The following is a 19,496-nucleotide window of genomic DNA, read 5'->3' on the forward strand; positions in this document are numbered from 1 at the left end:
GGTCACCAGGCGGGTGATTTTGAGGGGTTGGAAGTCGGTTGGAGCACCCCCGTTTCAGGCGTGGTGCTCGGAGACGGGGAGAGTGGCGGCCTTAGAGGAGGGGTCTTATAGAAGACTGGGGAATCCGGATCTGTTTGTGGGAAAATGGGGTGGATATTTAGCATTCTTGGAGGGTTCTCGGGTGGAATAGTGGAGAGAGAGGGGTAACTGTTAGTGTGTGTGATTTTTATTTTTGTATATATATGTCTTTTTTTATTATTATTATTTTTCTCATTTTTTCCTCTTTTAGTTGTTTAGTTTTTGTTTTTGTATTCTTTTATATGTGTTCATCTAAGACCACAGGGATGTTTGTTGAGGTTTGGGGTGGGGTTGGGGAGGAGGAGGGGTGGTAGTGGGTGTTAAAAGTTGATTCTGTGTATTTATAATTATGTTTTGTTTTCCTGTGTTTTAATAAATGAAAATGTTAATCATAAAAAAACATAATCTCCATTTTACACACACACACACACACACACACACACACACACACACACACACACACACAAACACAGGAGGTATCTTTGTCTCATTTCGCGATTGTCTCCAGTGGGGAATGAGAAATCTGAGCTGGTATGTGTGTATGTGTTGGATACTAGCAGTCCCACTCAACCATCTGCTGTATTACACGGTGTCACATTAGGGATGGATGGCTTGTGTCAGATAAGACTGCTCCTTTACTGTCCAGGACTCCAGCTGCAGACACTCTGAACTGAACATCGCAATAACTGGTGGGCGTACCACCACTTCTGTCGTGTGAATTAAAGGGTATAATTGAAGACAGAATCATAATTTCCACTCATTTATTTATATATATATATATATATATATATATCCGTAGATATTAATAAGTCACTCACAATTTATCTACAGTGCACCATTCAAATACGATCCATGTCACATTAAAGGGATAGTTCACTCAAAAATGAAAATATTGTCATCATGTACTCTCATGTTGTTCCAAATCCATATGTCTGTCTGTCTTCTGTGGAACACAAAAGAAGATATTTCTGGCAGCTCAATTCCATTCAATGTAAGTGGATGGTGACTGAGGTTGCCAAGCTCCAAACTGACAAAATTCTAATTTCCTAAAAATAATCAATATGATTTAAGCGCTACATTCCAAGCCTTCTGAATGCTTACAATAGCTTAGAGTGAAGAACAGACCAAAATTTAAAAAAAGTTATTTGCTAAAAATCATCCCCTCTGCCGTAGCTCTCAAATCTCATTCGTGTTTTTTTTTCTTCTTTTATTTTCAAATAAGGCGCATTCCATGGGGCCAAAGTTTGGCTTGTTAACTTCAGCAGTTCATCCCTGCTGGTAGATTTCACAACTACATCATTACGCAGAGAACAAACATCTTTCCCATTGAAGGCCATTCAAAAGATTAATATATATATATATATATATACAGTACATTCGGAAAATATTTAGACCCCTTAATTTTTTTCACATTTTTGTTATGTTGCAGCCTTATTTTTTGCCCAATCAATCTACACTTCATACCCCACAATGACAAAGCAAAATCCAGATTTTTGATTTCTTAGAAAATTTATTAAAATGAAAAAACTTAAATATCACATTGACATAAGTATTCAGACCCTTTGCTATGACACTTGAAATTTAGCTCAGGTGCATCCCATTACTTTGGATCATCTTTGAGATGTTTCTACACTTTGATTGGAGTCCACCGGTGGCAAATTCAATTGATTGGAAATGATTTGGAAAGGTACACACCTGTCTATATAAGGTCTCACAGCTGTAAATGCATATCAGAGCAAAAACCAAGCCACGAGGTCAAAGGAACTGCCTGCAGAGCTCAGAGACAGGATTTTGTCAAGGCACAGATCTGGAGAAGGCTACAAAAAATTGCAGCTGCATTGAAGGCTCCCAAGAGCACAGTGGCTTCCATAATTCTTAAATGGAAAAAGTTTGGAACAACTCTACCTAGAGCTGGCCGCCAGGCCAAACTGAGCAATCGGGGGAGAAGGGCCTTGGTAAGAGAGGTGAACAAGAACCCGATGGTCACTCTGGTTGAGCTCAAGATATCATGTGTGGAGATGGGAGATACGTGCAGAAGGACAATCATCACTGCAACACTCCACCGATCTGGGCTTTATGGCAGAGTGGCCAGACGGAAACCTCTCCTCAGTGCAAGACACATAAAAAAGCACCTAAAGGACTCCCAGACTGTGAGAAACAAGATTCTCTGGTCTGATGAAACAAAGATTGAACTGTTTGGTCTCAATTTTAAGCATAATGTCTGGAGGAAAAAATAATAATTTAAAGCATATTAGCATTAGGCTGCAACATAACAAAATGTGAAATAAATTAAGGGGACTGAATACTTTCTAAATGCACTGTATATATACAGTACTGTGCAAAAGTCTTAGGCGCATTATATTTTTCACAAAACATTAGTCTTAAGATGGTTATTTTATATATTCTGCTTTTAGTGTATCAGTAGGAAATATTCATTTTAGATTTCAACATTCCCTTTGCAAATAGAATTGAATAGAAGGAGAACAAGGAGCCCTATAACAGATGGTATGACCTCCACAGAACCCGGATCTTAACATCACTGAGTCTGTCTGAGATTACATGAAGAGACAGAAGCAGCTGAGACAGTCTAAATAGATAGAAGAACTGTAGCGAATTCTCCAAGAAGCTTGAAACATCCTATCTGCCAACAACCAAGAAAAACTGTGTCCAGGTGTACCTAGGAGAATTGGTGCAGTTTTGAAGGCAAAGGTGGTCACACTGAATATTGATTTAGCTTTTTTTGTTTACTGGACTTTGTAAGGCGATAACTGATAAATGAAAACTATTTATGACATTATTTTTGAAGACATCCTCATTATGCAACATTGTTCACAAATGTAAAACTTTTGCACAGTACTGTATAATTTTATTGCAAGCAGTGTATATATTGCAAAATATTTCTTACATTTTAGTAGATGTTTAAAGAATTAGTTCACCCAAAAATTAAAATTCTCTCTTCATTTACTCACCCTCATGCCATCCCAGATGTGTAAGACTTTCTTTCTTTTGCTGAACATAAATGAAGATTTTTTGCTCTGAAGGTCCATACAATGCAAGTGAATGGTGACCAAAGCTCCAAAAATCACATAAAAGCAGCATAAAATTAATCCATACGACTCCAGTGGTTAAATCCATGTCTTCAGAGGCGATATGATAGGTGTGGGTGAGAAACAGTCTTTTTTAACTATAAATCTCCACTTTCGACCAGTCCTTCTATGGGCGTTCAAGAGAGGACCAAGTTCTTCTTCCGTTTTTGGCAATTTGCATTCTTCATGCATATTGGTACCTACTAGGCAGGAAGGAGAAAGATGAATAAAGGAAAGGAAAAGAATAAATACATTATATTTGCACAACAGCCCAATAGGTTGTGATATGCATGGAGAATGCAAATCTCCAAAAAACAGAAGAACTCAGTCCTCCCTTACTCAGTCCTCCCTTGCACTCGGTTTTTACTTGCGTCCGTATATATTCTTAGCAGGTAATGTGATGTTTCAAGTATTACATTTGTAAAAATTGTCAAAAAACTTGTGGCTCTATTGTGCCGATATTTCACAGAGTCGAGATGACTTTTTTTTTTTTTTACAGTGCCTCACCTGAGTGCGTATACATCATGAAGCATTGGTCCGAGGTAAGTTACGTTGATATCATTTACTACTTTTGAGTTTTAACAGACAAAAACTGTGCAAGTTGAGCCTGAAATAAATTTTTACTCCAACTAAAACTTAAATGGTTGTTGTTCTCCATCTGGATTGCTTGTTTTGGTAGTTTTTACATTGTGTGTTGAGACCGGAAACAGAAAACAGGTCATTAGAATCACCATGGTGCCGCCCAGTGGTTGCTCAGGAATACTGTGGATAGCCCCACTTGTTGCAACATTGAGAATGCAACGCGTTACTCAGAGCAGCGGGAAGTAGGGGTGCTGGGGGGTGCTGCAGCATGAAATGTTAGGGGTATTTTAATATTTCCTCAGCAGTGCTCAACCCCCAATATTGTAATGTTGGCTATGCAAATATTTTCAGCAAGTAACATTTTGTCATCCTCATGGGTTCAGAAGACTTTAATGGTTATTACTTTAACTTTTATACAGAGCCGGTCCTAGCCTTTTGGGGGCCCTAAGCAAAAACTTGTATGGGGGCCCGTCAGTATGTTCGAAACAGTACTTACAATGGCTTTGACAGTATGGGGGGCCCCGGCGGATCGGGGGTCCTTAGCAACTTGCTTAGTTTGCTTATAGAGAGGACCGGCACTGCTTTTTTTTTATTTATTTTTTTTATTACTTTAATGGTTTGAATGATGACAGAATCTTAATTTCTCCCTAAACTACTCTTTTAAGTTGTATTTATTTATTTTATTTTATTTTTTGTGGTTTGATTACTAATGATGCTGTGCCATGCATAGTCACATGCCTGAAGTGAATAATCTTCATCCTTAAAAGCATCTATGTCAAGCTCTTCCACGTGCCTCATGCTGCAGCTCGCGGTCACATAAATGAGGATGTATCAGAGCACTGGAACCCCCTTCCGTTTAACGGAAACACAGTTCAACATCAGGGACATCAACAGTGTGACTAACAGGTTTGGCATGAAGTAAACGATATGGTACTTTCTTTCTGTAGTCAACACAAATCATCTTTACTACTTCACTAGTGGGGTTGTTAACAATAAAGCTGCTCTATGAACTGAAAACATACCTGACAGAAATAAACGAGACCAATTTGAAGAAAATTAATCATAAAAGATGAATCTACATACAACAGTCAGTTTTTTGAGCAGCAAAGTTAATTTTGATCTGTCAGTTTCATTAACTAATTTGTTAGCTGTCCGTTAATTTACTTAATCACGTGATCCTGTTGCGCGTCCGTGCGATTAATTTCGAAAACTGTGGTAATTTCCCCCCTAAATGCTTTGCTTTCGATACTTTCGATTGGAATTCCCCGTTAGTGTATCATTTTCTTTTTTAATAATATCTTTAATGTTTTGACAGTTGTTGATGTAGAAAATTACTATGTTTATATAATAATTATATTAAACTAATACACTAATATAAAGAAGCTCTTTTCCATGAGTAAAGACGGAAGCCATATTTCACTCTTTCACTTCATAAAGTGCAATATGGATTTGACCCAGTTAAAAAGCATTGATCTAAATGTAAGCCATTTGATGAGCCATGTTAAGAGATTACGGTCTGTCTGCGTCTCGTTTGGAGGGATGCGTCCTCCGGAGGTCTCAATTGTCGGCCGCATACGTCATCGAGGCTGTCTCATTTCATAAAAATGATTAGGACACTTCAAATGCGACATTCTTTCACGGGAATTCAGAGGATGCATGAGGTGTATCCTTCGTGGGCACTCACAACCCACAATTCTTTACTTCAACGGAAATGTCTACCAAAATGATGCCAATTTGCCCGTAAATATGATGTTCAAACGTAAGTAATGTTAATTCCCAAGTTGAAGTACCTCAGTAGATGGGTGCTGAGTATATAATATGTATAATTATATTAATATATAATTAAAATAAAGTATTAGACTAAAAGTACACCTGTAAAATCTATTTTCTTTTCTCTTTACATCATTATAACTCTCCTAAAATTTACCTCATACATTCCCTTCTAAAGGGACTTCTCACTCAAAGCGCTCGCGCTTGTTAAAGAGTGGCGTGCTGTCATAGCAACCATGTTACGTTCCGTTTCTGTTTGTACTACGAAGGCCGTCTGGTTTAAACGAGACTTGTTTAAAGGAGGACACTCGGTATACTGCAGCCTTCCAAACGAGCCACAGTCTACCTCCTGTAGGACTACTACAAGACAACCCACTACAAGACACGCCCATTACAATTACGCCCCTTTTAATAAACGCTTGCTGAAGCCATGCAACAGTTGGATGTCACATTCATTCACTGTTTGTCGCGTTTACAGTTCTGTTGCAATTGTACACCTACACCTATCCCTATCCCTATCCCTATCCTAAACCTAACCACAAAAATTAAAAGTTGATAAAATTATTGAATATTCTGCAACTAAACTGTTTTATTGGACACAATCATTCCACACTAGGGGACGACTATGAGGAAAAAACGTGATAAAAAAGAAGCAGCTAAGGGTAGCTAAGCTAATAGGCTGGCTGCTTAGTTTGAAGTTTAACTTGAGAAAACAGATAAATGTTTAATTTGACCATGTATATCTTTGAGTACAAAATATCAATTGTGACATATAATTTAAAAGAGATTCTTTGTGATATGTACATAGTTAAGATAACATGAATCATATGGCGATTGAAAATGACTCTATAAGTTCTCTCAGCCAATAGAATGGCTTTATGATCAAGGGGGCGTTACTTGGAGTAGGCGTGTCGTGGGTGTCCTGGTAATCCTACCAGACGCAAACAGATAAACACTTGGGTTAAGAGCCTCTTTAAGCCATAAACAAGATTTGATCTCAATGGTTGTATATTTCATCAAGTCAATTTGACATTTACTGTATGCTGAAACAGAAAGCGTCATATTCTGTTACAATGCAACATTTAACATTAACATTCCTTATTAAAACAGTTAATGCTAAATTTAAGGATTTATATAAAACAAATATTTATGTTTTTATTTATTTGTATGTACTTATTTCGTAATTCACATTCCCTAATTTGCCTGAATTAACTTTGTGTGCGCTTCCGCCCTCTAGTGGCCGAATGAAACACCATTTTATTTATAACCTGACCGTCGATAAAAGGGAATCTTGCTTGACAGAAATGGTTACAACTACAGTCAGCAATTAAGTTTTTATGCACAGAATTATATTTAATCGATATTAAACGATAAAAAGTGCTGTTGTACTGAATGATGTCCAGGAAGGCTGCTTGCCCATTCAAATGAGTGGAGAGGAACTAACCGCTGTATTAAAGGAATATTCCAGGTTCAATACAAGTTAAGCTCAATCAACAGCATGTGTAGCATAATGTTGATTACCACAAAAAATAATGTGAGGCACTTACAATGGAAGTGAATGGGGGCCATTTATTGGAGGGTTTACAGACAAAAATGTGAAGCTTATAATTTTATAAAAGCACTTACATTAATTCTTCTGTTAAAACTCATGTATTATTTGACCTAAGTTGCTTAAATAGTTGTTTTTATGGTCATTTTAAGGTTTTAGGGTTCACTGTGCAACAAAGTTGTAATATTGGATATAACCTGAAGAAAAGGTTAGTAAGCGATTTTATCGCACTAAAATCATGTTAACACATTGTTTATGTCTTGTGGTTATACTTTTGAAAAAGTGAATATTTTAATGTTTACGGATTGGCCCCATTGACTTCCACTGTAAGTGTTTCACTGTAACCCAGATTTTTGCTTCCTTAAAAGGAGGGGCGAGTCAAAATTATTATTATTATTGTTTTTTTTTTGGTAATAAACACTATGCCATCAGTGCTGTCGAGTGAGCTTGAACTTGTATTGAACCTCGAACATTCCTTTAAAATTTTATTTCATTCAGAGAGAGCAGGACTTGAAAATGATGAGAAAATATTTGGAATGTCTTTAGTTCAGCTAATGTGTCTTGAGGATTTTGCAACATGACTGTAAAGAACTTTATGGCTTGAAATTTGTGTAAATTACATTCATTGAATCATTTCTTAAACTTGGGTACTACCACAGAATGAATAACAATTCAGACCTTTTACAGTAGTCTACTCTCCAAAAATACCCATGTCTTCTTTTATTAAACTTTTATTCCAGCTGTCAGGTGTAAAGAAAATGAAGAATTCATGAGAATAAATTTGTACTTCTAATTTATGATCTAGACATCAAGGTCCAAAAGTCTGAGCTTACATTGAAAATCTTGAGAGTAAAAATCTAATTTAAACCTGAAAATAATCAGAAAATCTCTGTTAGCATTTATCCATAATCATCCAATATCTAATAAAATTCAACTAGCATAACACACACTTGTAGTCTTTGTTTACTCATTAAACTGCTTGCAAATTGATCAAAGCATTCTTGTACTGTCAATGGCCTGTAACTCAAATTACTTCCTGATCGCAAGATCATTTCCTATAAAGAAGCAAACAGGTCAAGGAAGGGTAAGTCAGGGTATTATGCTTTTCTCTACATTGGGTTTAGACAGAGTTGTCGTTCCAAACCCGTATGACTTTCTTTCTAGCATGGACCACAAAAGGAGATATCTAGCAAAATGTCCCAGCTGCTCTTTACCATAAAATAAAACGGTGACCACTGCTCTTCCAGGGGCCGGATTCACGAAACATTGTTAAGAAAATTCTTCTACCATTTTCTTCTTAATTTCTAACATAAGAAAAAAGAAAGTTACGAATATTTTGTATTTCCGAAAAAATAAATACTTAAGACAGTTCCTATCTTTTTCTTAAGACTGTTCTTAAGAAAAAACTAAAGAATAATAATAATAATAATAATAATAATAATAAAGAAAATACAAATTGTCACAAATAACATCTTAAAGTTAGGTTCACCTCACAGTTGTCTTAAATCCCTAAAGGTAAGATGTTTAATGAATTTACTGGGTTGTTTCAAATGCGACGCCTGCTATCATGCCGAGTCGTAGGTCACAGTGGGTTGTTTATGTAGAAATGTGATTGTAGACCAACCACGTTATTGTCCGTTTTGTGGTTTGTTATTTTTATTTTCATAAAAAACATAATAACCAATCACGCAAGTCAATTTAAATGGATCCGCTGCATATGGCACTCTCTCCACAATCTTTAGAGTTCATAGAGACGTAATAATTATATCATTAGAAAGCTGAGACTGTCCGGTTTACTTTAGCGCATAAAACTCAAAATGTGTTTCTGGGTCAAAGCGACTCAAAATGATGGAGATGGACAGATATTTAGCATTACAACATTATAATACTAGCTACATATATAGTACATGACAGTTCATCTTGTTAAACTACCACATCTCATGTACTTTACATAAAAAAATAAAATAAAAAGATTGCGAGATGCTTGCTACTTTATATATATATATATAAAAAATAAAAAAAAGGTTACGATTTACCAGTGAAGTATTGAATTGGTTGTATTAGACAAAGCAACCTCATGAGCAGGCTAACATAATCAGACAATGTCAAAGTCTGTCATTTTATAAAGAAAAACATTCAAACGTTCTTAAGAAAATATTTTAAAACTTCTTAGGAATGTTGCGAGATGTGCACTTAGGAACAGTCTTACGAACTTATAATAATTTATCTTAAGAACTTTTTTTTCTCTCTCTCTCTAAGAACATTTTCGTGAATGTGGCCCCTGGTCCCCATCCACATTCATTGAATGGAAAAGGCTAAACATCTCAAAAGGAAAGTCATACAGGTTAGAAATGAAATAAGGGTGAGTAAATGATGACAGAATTTCCATTTTGGGGGGAACTGTCCCTTTAAGCAGAGCAGGTTCAGACACAGAGCAGGAGATAGTACAAACAGTTAGTCATAAGCAGCAGAGGTTAGGAGGCAAAGCCAGGACTTTAACCAGACCTCCATTCCAACACTCCAACAAAACACAGACTCTCTTCAAATAAAGGGGTTAAAGAAGAGGAACTGTGTTTGCAGAGTATTGAAACTGGAAGGAAATCTGTTGATTTTAGGACAAAATCAGAAGGAAAGACATGAAGACGCAGAGGACAAAGGAAAGTACAGATGTCATGACATTTATTCAAGGCATGCTACAATTAAAGTTAATTAAGAAAAACGTCAGCAGAGACTCTGGGTGTGTAATAAGAATAAGAATAATTGTAACTCTAATAATGATTATGCATAATAATAAGCCATTCATAAACAGAAAAAGGAACGCTTTCTACAAAAAATACAAATCAAATCTGCACTCAATCATGCACTGCAAAAATTAGAAAATATGTTTCTTTAATAGTTTATCTTCTATTTGCATTTATTACATCATAACTCAAACTGGATACACTTGTCTCTCTCCTCAATTCCCACACGTCACATAAACTGCTTTACAAATGAAAGCTGGTACTGGTATGATATCAAAATACAGAAGACAAATCGTGTTTTTTTCTGTTAATTTCCATAAATATAAAAACCAGTTCATATTGGTGTCTTGTTCCCCAAAACCATTTTTGGCCAGGTAAAAAAAAAAATAATAAAAAAATAAAATAAAAGGGAACACACATTTACAGCATCTGTTTCCTTTTGGTAGTGAAACATTCATAAAAACTATAAATTAGGAATTTCAATGCATGTCGTGCATCCTGAGGTAAACTCGGGCACTTCTGTATGTGCGCTGTGCTTGAGCCACACCCCAATTCGCTAATTTAGTCTAGCACCCACCTCCCCCTCCTCCCCCTTAAATTATACTGTTCAATTAGCATAATTGTAGCCCATGAAATTTAGTTTTGAGAAATAGAATGTGATATGGCTGAAATTTGAAGATTATAAGGGTTGATTGCATCATAATAAAGCAATAAAATATTTCAGTCACAACTGAATAGAGCTGCATCAGATCCAATTCAATCAAGTCCTTTGGTTTCAGTGGTTGGTTTATTGTTATGGTTTTATGCATTTTAGAATAAAGCTTTTTTATGGAATTTATGAAGAAAAAAGACAAAACTGTAACTGGTTATCATTTTTGAGGCAAATTCACTAAATGGTTGCACCACATTTACGTGTGGTAATCCTGCACTGTCTTCACTGGCAAAGTGAGTATTTAAATTAAGCCACTGTCTTTTCAGTGCAAACACAGCTCGTTTCAATGTAAATTGCACTTTTCAGATTGCGCTATTTGGCTGGAACAATTAACGTTGCGCTATTAATCGCCCACAGAAAGCAGACGGTATGCAAAATTTTGTTTAAAACAGATGTTTGTCAACTTTTCCTAGGGATTGTGGCAGCAGTACTTCATCAAATTTTCGAGAAAAGTGGAATAATCGCGCATATCAAGATGCGGAGTGTAAAATGGGGCAACGTGCCACGCAAATTGCATGCTGCACTTTCGCTGTGTTACTTGCATAATTCCTTTTGTGAAACCTTTAGGGGGCTAAAACAATGCACACCGTGCGTGCAAATAACAACCCGGTCTCATAAAATCACGTTACCTACATTTTGGCAAAATGGTTTTTACATGTCTCGTTGTATGTGTTGCGGCAATTTCCTGGTGAAATTCTTGGTGAAATGAACACTAGAGTCTCTAAAATAACAATGACTTTTACTCCCTTTCACGCCAATCACGAGTAAAACGGCAGATTATCAGTTCACTTTCCCCCCGTTTCTCACAAAATGCTATCTTACTACATCTAAACACTTTTACTATAGCGCATGACTTGTAAGGTGATACATTTGAACATCTGCATTACCCAAACTTCATTTACAAGCATGTTCTAATGCATTTAAATGCACAGTATCTCAACTGATATCATTGCACTTGCGAATGCAATGCAAAGAACCAGAGTACAGTCAAGCATGCAAGTCGACACCTGAGTGGAAATTGTCATAAACACACAACATGACGCGGTTGCTTTAGCAATTGTGTTTTTCATGTCGTATTTGCTTTTTCTGACACTATCGGTTAAGTTTAAGGTTTAGGGTAGGGAGGTCGGTTTTGTTGATTTAAAACCTGATAGAGGTTTAGGAGTAAATTGAACTATTTTAGCGCCACCCAGTTGGCATTTCATCTCAGAACTGCCGCAATACGTGCCATGAACCACGTAATACCATTTTACAAAAATGGTGCTACAGTCACATAATTTTAATGAGATCAGGCTGCCAAATAAACTTCGCTATCTGTGGGCGTAAATCATTCAGTAAATTCCCCCCTTTGTGACGAGATGAGCGATATCTATAATTAGCGAGTATCGTCGCAACTATCAGAAGCTGTTAATCTGAGTAAGGCTGTTCAACTGAATCGATAAGGGCATGGTAACACATTCAGTTTTGTAAATGAGCCTAGTTTGTGGGGAAAGGATATGGCTTGCCCTTCTGAGTTTTGAGGGAAACAAACCAAGAACAGACGGCGGGACGCGTATTTCTCAGCGAAAAACAGACTTGTAACAATGATGAAGAGTGGAAAATACAAGTTTGTTGGTTTCTGATATACAGCCAGGAAATAAGTTACAAATAAGATAGATGAAAGGCACATAAACTTTGGTCCTGCATTATTTGTGACTTTTTTAGTAAAAAAACCTGGAAAAACCATACACGTGAATAACCGGTTAAATGACCACGATTATCAACAATAAAATGTCTTACAACACAGCGAAACGTTGTTGCCTGAGTCAAGACATGGTTGGAAAATATTTCGGAAAATGAAGGTTATGAGGCGTCTTGTGATTTCTGTGACATGTTAATGGAGTCTGGCTTTTCTCCTGTTTATAAGTAAAAAAGCATCTCAGCCGGATGCAGACTGTGGCCCGCTCGAACTGGTGTTCTGCTACACGGCTGCATACATTTAAACCTCCGGATGCTTCTGATGGACCTGACCTCTAGTGATCGGAGAATATTTCTCCGTTTCACGCTCCCATTCGCATATATCAGTGGATACTTGTATACTACAGATTCAAAACTGCTGTTGAGAAGAGGCAAAGTGAAAGACAACAATCTTGAACCAGTTTTAACACACTTAATAAAAGAATAACAACCCAAATAAGAAAAAAAAAAAAAAAAAAAAAAAACACACAACAAAGCAGGAACGAAAACCCCTAAAATGAATCAAATATAAGATACAGTAAATAAGATTCAACTCCAAACACACAGGTGCAAGTCTCAGACAACAGCTTCATCATAGTCAAATGGAAGGCAGACCTGAACACTCAGAGTGGATGCTGTGGGCTTCTGGGTCTCCACTGACCTTATTCACGCTAGCACTATCTTTGATTTTTAATGGGAATAACGAGGCTGTGAGGGATTGACTTACCATCTCTTCAATGGGCTGTACTGCAGTTTAAAGTGTTTTTGGATTGTTCCGTGGACAAAACATTGATAAAATATCTGTCCAAGAACATTCAGTATACAAAGAACTCCAGACTACATGAGTTGTGGAAAATCAGATGTGATCTAGGAGCTTTATACAGCTTTATCATGCCATTGGAGAGATGGTAAGTCAATCCCTCACAGCCTCGTTGTCATTCCCATTAAAAATCAAAGATAGCGCTAGCGTGAATATGGTCAATTGACTCTTCTACACTCATTTTGCTTTCTGGGGCTAATTTAAATTTTATTAAGTAAATATTAATTAAAATATTTGGACTTTGTATGTATGTGTGTGTGTCTGTGTGTCAATATACTAAAAAGCTGGTCCTGGTATGGAACTAAAACAATGACTAAAGTACATGACTATGAAATTTGTTCATTTGAATTCAGTGATCAATAACATTGGCCAAGATAAATAAATGCTGTAAAAGTTTTGTCCATTTAACTTCATGTTAGCTATTGTGTTAACTGAAGGTAATGTATACAAACTAATTTAAATTGATACCACATATTCTGGCAATATAAAATCTGCAATAACAAAAAGTAAAAAGAAACATAAAAAACAAAGGAAAATGAATGACTTCATACTGTCTGAAAACACTATGTTTAGCAGGGAAAACACTTTAGCTTCCATGTAGCATTAAATGTACAAATGCAGTGACGTATACAATGCTTTTAAACACAATGTAAATTTGTCTCGTGCCGCACATGTCTGTTTGGTCAGCGCCGCACTAACCACTTGGTGGCACAAGTAAATAACCTAACTTTGCTTGACCTTTGGCCTAGTTTGTTTCTGATCTGAATGTGAGAGATTTGTATTGAGTTCTTGAATTTCCACTTAAAATACCACAAATAAAAATTTATAAAATATGCTACAAAAATCTTCAGTTTTGTTAAATGTCACATTTAGAATTCAAATCAACAAATTTCAGATTGAAATGCTTAAGTCATTGATCTAGCTCCATAGTAATATATTTCAAATACTTTTTTAACAGCACATGCAACTTTCTGGTAAGCATACAGAAAATAGCATAAATAACTAAAGATTTCTCAGTGCCAGTTTGGAAAATCCATTTAAGTAGTCCAATGCTGAAGCATCAAAGGGGGAGTTATAGATAATATAATCCATAATATATAAAAAATAAAAATAAATCACTGATGTGCTCAAGACAGCGTTTTCATAAATTCACTATTCTATCATAAAAAATTGTCTGCAGCAAACCTCCATGCTCTCTGATCACTAGATATATTTATGCCAGTAAAGTTGGAGAAACAACTTTTTCAGCCTAGAAGGGCTGTATGTAACAATGGTACGCAGGTCAAGGATTCATACTATACTGTATGCGCACACACACACACACACACACACACACACACACACACACACACACACACCTACAAGGGAGAGGAGAGACCCACAGCATGCTCTGAACATTGTAGAATTCACCGTTCATTTTTCTAATAAGAGCATTCACAGCACCATACATCATAACTTACATCTCATATCATATTAAGACCACATGGTACTGAGTCCCCACAAAATTACACAACTATAAGAGCTACACAACAAAAAAATTAAGATCAAATAAACCCTCTCACCAATCCCACAAAAAGTACAGAAGATATTTTAGGTAACATTTCTAAAACCTATTTGATTATGAACACATAATAAGGCACATAATAAGAAAATTAGGTAAATACACAGTAAATATGATTTTTTTTTTTTCACCATGATTTCTTGAATGATTATAGTGGTACAAAAACCCGGTGAGGTTTAATATGTGATTTTTTTTCCTCTTCCATAAAAAAGAACAAATTACCAAAAATAAGTAACTTTTTTTCTTTCAAAAAGTCTTGACAATCCTTAAGATATTTAGACCTGAATAGTTTTGCTTTAAGACTGTAAACTTCAACAAAATTAAATTTCTTTTGAGAAGTGAAAGCGAATTTTCAAATCGCTTTAGGTGAAATCAGTCAAAAAAACTGACACTGTCCCTTGCCTTGCATTTACATTATAATTTGTTTGATAAAGGACTACATTTCAAATGGATATTGACAGAGGACTTAGCACACAGGCACAGAAACTGCTCCCATTGGATGCTACTCAGTGGGTCTATGGCGACCCTCCTTGGAATATTACAGCCAGATCTTCGCAAAAATGAGACAGCACCTTGCTTGCACACAATAGGGAGACCTCCTATACTCATATTTACTGTAGACCCCTAATGTAATAATACTGCACACTCACATAAACAAATGCAGAAATATTCAAAGAATCTAATTGCTAAGACTCCTTAGCTTCTGTGTGTGCACACCATGGTTCTGTTCTAAAACCTAGTGAGCTGCCTACCTAAACAGCATTTTAAGGCATCACAGGCACGGCAATGACATGAAGGAGGTTCAAAAAGGTAGGCAGCTCTTAAGTTGCCTTCTAAGATACCTAGTATTGGCTGAATTCTAAGTACACGTCCACAATCCACATTAATTTATTTTGGTTTGAAAATGCATTCATTTCACTAGATTTCACCTCTCACATTTTCTTTCATGATGACATTAGGAAAATTATAACAGAGTTTTCAAACTTAAATGGATTGGTGTATCGCATCGCATTACAGCAAGCTCATTCTAATTCACTTCTTATTTTATTCAATAATGAAAAGTAGCAATAGAAAATGGTTCAATTTAATTTTAAAAACTACTATTTTACTCAGTATTTGTGTGTGTGTGCGCTATGTAAATTTATTAGTGCTGTCAATCGATTCAAATTTTTAATCGAACTAAATGCAATTAATCAAATAAATAAATATTTGGAAGAAAAGCCCCAAAATAAAGATAATTCAATATAAATAACATATATTTAGTCAATATATTTTTGCCTTTATTCCCATATCATTGAACAAGCCTACAGACGATAGCAATCCATTTTGCATTTGAGTTCGTCAATCTGTCCTGTTCTCACAATGCGTTCTTGCACTCAGTCTGTGCTATTTTTAATTGTCCATTTATGTACGTATGCATCAGACGGACGCTTCTGAAGCGTCTCGCTGGTTTCAGCGCCATTAACACTGCATTTTAAGGAAGCTGTGTCAGGTTAAAATGAGCTGAAACTTTGTAAATAGTGTCTCGAGATCCCTGTATTCTGTTGCGCTTGGTCCAACTGTCAAGAACGCATCCTGTGTAACTTGGCTTTCATTCTGTGGTAGCGCTGCTTGTGAGGTTTGTTGAGGTGCGCTGACTGCCCCTTGCTGACGCAGCTCGTAAAAACATTTGAATTGCTCCGATGGTAGGAAAATTTGCATTTTAAATTTGTGTACGGGTCAGAGGGGATGATTAATTGCATTATTTTGTAACATTTTTAAATAGTTAAACACTCTAAATAAATGTGTTAAATCACCAGCCCTAACAATTATGCTTATACTTTTATATATAATCGCACTGTTAGCTTAGCAACATGTTAATATCAAACTCAATTGCCGCTCAAAACAGCTAAGCGGAGTGTAACAGAATGGAGCAAAACACAGGGCTTTTATCTTGACACGCCATCGTTAAAAACGTGACACTCATGGTAAAAGACGCTGACAAAATAGCGAGACGGCAAAAAACTCCATCTGACACACATAGACAAACAATTAAAAAATTTCCACACACGAAATGCTAGAACATGTTCTGGATGAACGGCCCTTCGTAAGGTTCCATTTCAGTTAGGAGGAATTTGCTTGGATAGCAGTTCAATAGGTTTTTGAACAGATGTCAAGTCTCTCTTTGTCATTTAGTCTTATTCTTTCATTTCATATTTGGTTTGCTCAGATGTAGAGGCATTATGGGACTGCAAGGCAAAAGAGAGTGCCGCCTTTTTTTTTTTTTTTTTTTTTTTTTTTTTTGCTGTGACTCAATGGGCTCCATGAATGTTTCTACCAAGCCCATTGCTGCAAAACCTCACACCTGTGGACAGAGCCGAGGAATGACAGAATGCAAAAAAGATCATCTTCCCCCTTGTGGAAAGATGAAAAACAAGAAAAAAAACTAAAGAAAAAGAATTAACTAAGGGCAAGAGGGGGCAAGACAATGGAGGAATAATCAATTTCCCTTCTAGATTACGGGCTTACACCATTCACATTCAGAGAATTTCACTCGGGAGGAGGCGAGGCCTCCGATCAGGCTGGGTGTGGCTGATTGAAGTGTTCCAGTAAGATTGACAGCTTGCCGTAATTTTTCCAGAATGATCGTTCGTTTATATGGTCTCTCCATTGAGGAACCTGATTGACTGGACTCACGGTTGAATCACACACCAGTTGTGCGCAGATGTACTCTGACAGCGTTGCAGGTGCAGAAAGCCAACAGGCCGGTCTGTCCAATATAAAATTTCCTTTATACAAGAAAGAAAAAACGGCATTCTCTATCTATTCACAAACGCCTACCATCTGGCTATACATCTTCGCACAGTAAACATATGAGGATCCAAAACAACATTCCCCCGCTGTGCCTGTCTTCAATTCGAATCAATCAAAGTGCCGAGAAACAACAAAAGGTTCGTAAGTTTGAAACAGCTATGCTTGAATTTCAAACGAACTCATTCTTGAATCCATAGCACTCTTATTTTAATGCTACTCAGAGGAAATTGGTTGGTCAAGCCCATTGGTTGGGGGCTGTCGCTACAGATTTATTTTTATTCCAGCAGCACCTTGCAATGACGTCAGCGGCATTCAAACGGTTACCGTGCATCCAACACATCCCACTGGAAATGCAAAGTGGGGCTCTCCATTGGAACAGCCAATGAGAGTGAAGATGTCGGGTATTTGGGGGAGGCACAGAGGAAGAGGCTCCGTCCTCACCTAGGTCAGGGTTAACAAGGCCATTGGGCTACAGGAGTGTCAGTCTCTGATGTTTTAGAGATGTCAAGAAAGAAAATCTTCCAGAGTCTTGACTTTCGATTTTTGAGAATGTTCCTTGTGTTGGTTTTCCGTAATACGCCAACAAAGATTCTTACCTGGTGACCTGCAAAAGACTATAGAGGGAGTCCTACTTCGACAATGTGGAAGCTCCCAGATAAGTCACATTGTCATGGATATCCCATGTATCTCCAGCCCTGGTTGCTTGAGAGTAATACAAATTCACTCTCAAGTCCATCTAAAGGTTAAGAATTAGTCTTCTAATTCTTTTTTTTTCTTTGTTTTTTTCTTTTTTGTAAAATCTCTAAAACTACCCCATGAATAACAGTAATTTTTTTCAATAGTTCATCGGTCAGTCTTCGTTTCTCTAAGGGAAACAGTCAGACTGCTAGTAGAAGGGCTGGATCGGGAAGAATGGGGAAAGGGTTTGTAGCGAAGGGGACATTAGATGGTGGATTTGGAGAAGGACACTCGCAGGTGGTGGTTCTCTCCCAGGTCGTGGTTGTGGAGATCGATGAGAGCCTGGATGGCTTCTTCCACCGAACCCAGTTGGATCAGTGCCATCTTGCGGTCCTTCCTGTCAATCATATAAGGACAGTGAAAATGATGCTCTTGTTTATCCTGAAATACTGTAGCTCAAGATCAGCTTAATTATGAAGTTTCAAATGCTCATGTAGAATCAGTTGTTAATTTCTCTTAGAGGTCACATTGCTCACATCAAAGGCAAGCACTTTATCAATCTGGCAAGCTCTTATCTGATTGACTGGCTTTTAGCAACTGCCTGCACAAATCCAACAACTGCACAAAAGTATCGTTCTGCAACCGGCAGTGTTTTGAAATCATACGATTTGTTTCGGCGAGAAACAACCCAAAATTAAGTCATTTTCTGTTAAAATCTTGAAGTCTGTTGCACATTCATGAGAAGCGCATTCACCGTGGCTTGCATGTTCAAGCGAGAACTCAAGTTGTTTTTTTGCACTAAAATCTGTTCTGATCATTAGCCACTACACCACATGTCTCATAATGGGTTGCCAATCTTTGTAATGAGACAAGGTTATATATTTAATAGTTTCTCGTAGGCAGACTTTTGATTATTGACAAAGTCTGGTACATTTCACACCTTATTCTGGCCACTTAAACAAGAAGAGACGTCCGGTACCGTTTGGCCAACGTGTTAAAAAACAAACCACAGTTGTTGGATTTGACAAACAACGGCATTTGACAAAGTTCGCCAGGTATCGAATCAAATATCTTTAGAAAATATTCAACAAGTAAACTAGTTATATACAAATTTTACTGTATATTTTTTGTTTTCTGAGTCAAGTCTGTAAAACAATTTGTTCTTGTTACCTTTGGATGGACTGAAATTCTACAGCCTACACACTATTCTACACATCCTATGTCCATTTCGTCCAATTTCTTTTATGTTTTCTGTACTGTCGGTTGCAGAACGATACTTTTGTGCAATTGTTTGACATTTTTACTCTGCAGTGTTTTATTGTAGTATCAACTATTTCAGATAAACCCGCCCCTAAAAGGCAAGTTAAAACAAAGTAAACTGTGGTTTGTTTTTTAACACGTTGGCCAAAC

The 19,496-nt window shown here is 36.8% G+C and overlaps 1 protein-coding gene across 3 annotated transcripts in view; it reads right to left on the reverse strand.

Moving 5' to 3' along the window:
* Positions 1-9,727: 9,727 nt before the first annotated feature.
* ptbp3 (polypyrimidine tract binding protein 3) overlaps positions 9,728-19,496 on the reverse strand; it is a 93,749-nt gene continuing 83,980 nt past the window's right edge. For all 3 annotated transcript variants that reach the window (XM_051683508.1, XM_051683507.1, XM_051683506.1), the window contains one exon: positions 9,728-18,483. In XM_051683508.1, the coding sequence (XP_051539468.1) occupies positions 18,351-18,483 (133 nt within the window). In that variant the 3' untranslated portion in view covers positions 9,728-18,350. The remainder of the gene's footprint in view (positions 18,484-19,496) is intronic.

Source organism: Myxocyprinus asiaticus, chromosome 42, assembly GCF_019703515.2.
Source record: "Myxocyprinus asiaticus isolate MX2 ecotype Aquarium Trade chromosome 42, UBuf_Myxa_2, whole genome shotgun sequence".
Classification (NCBI taxonomy): domain Eukaryota; kingdom Metazoa; phylum Chordata; class Actinopteri; order Cypriniformes; family Catostomidae; genus Myxocyprinus; species Myxocyprinus asiaticus.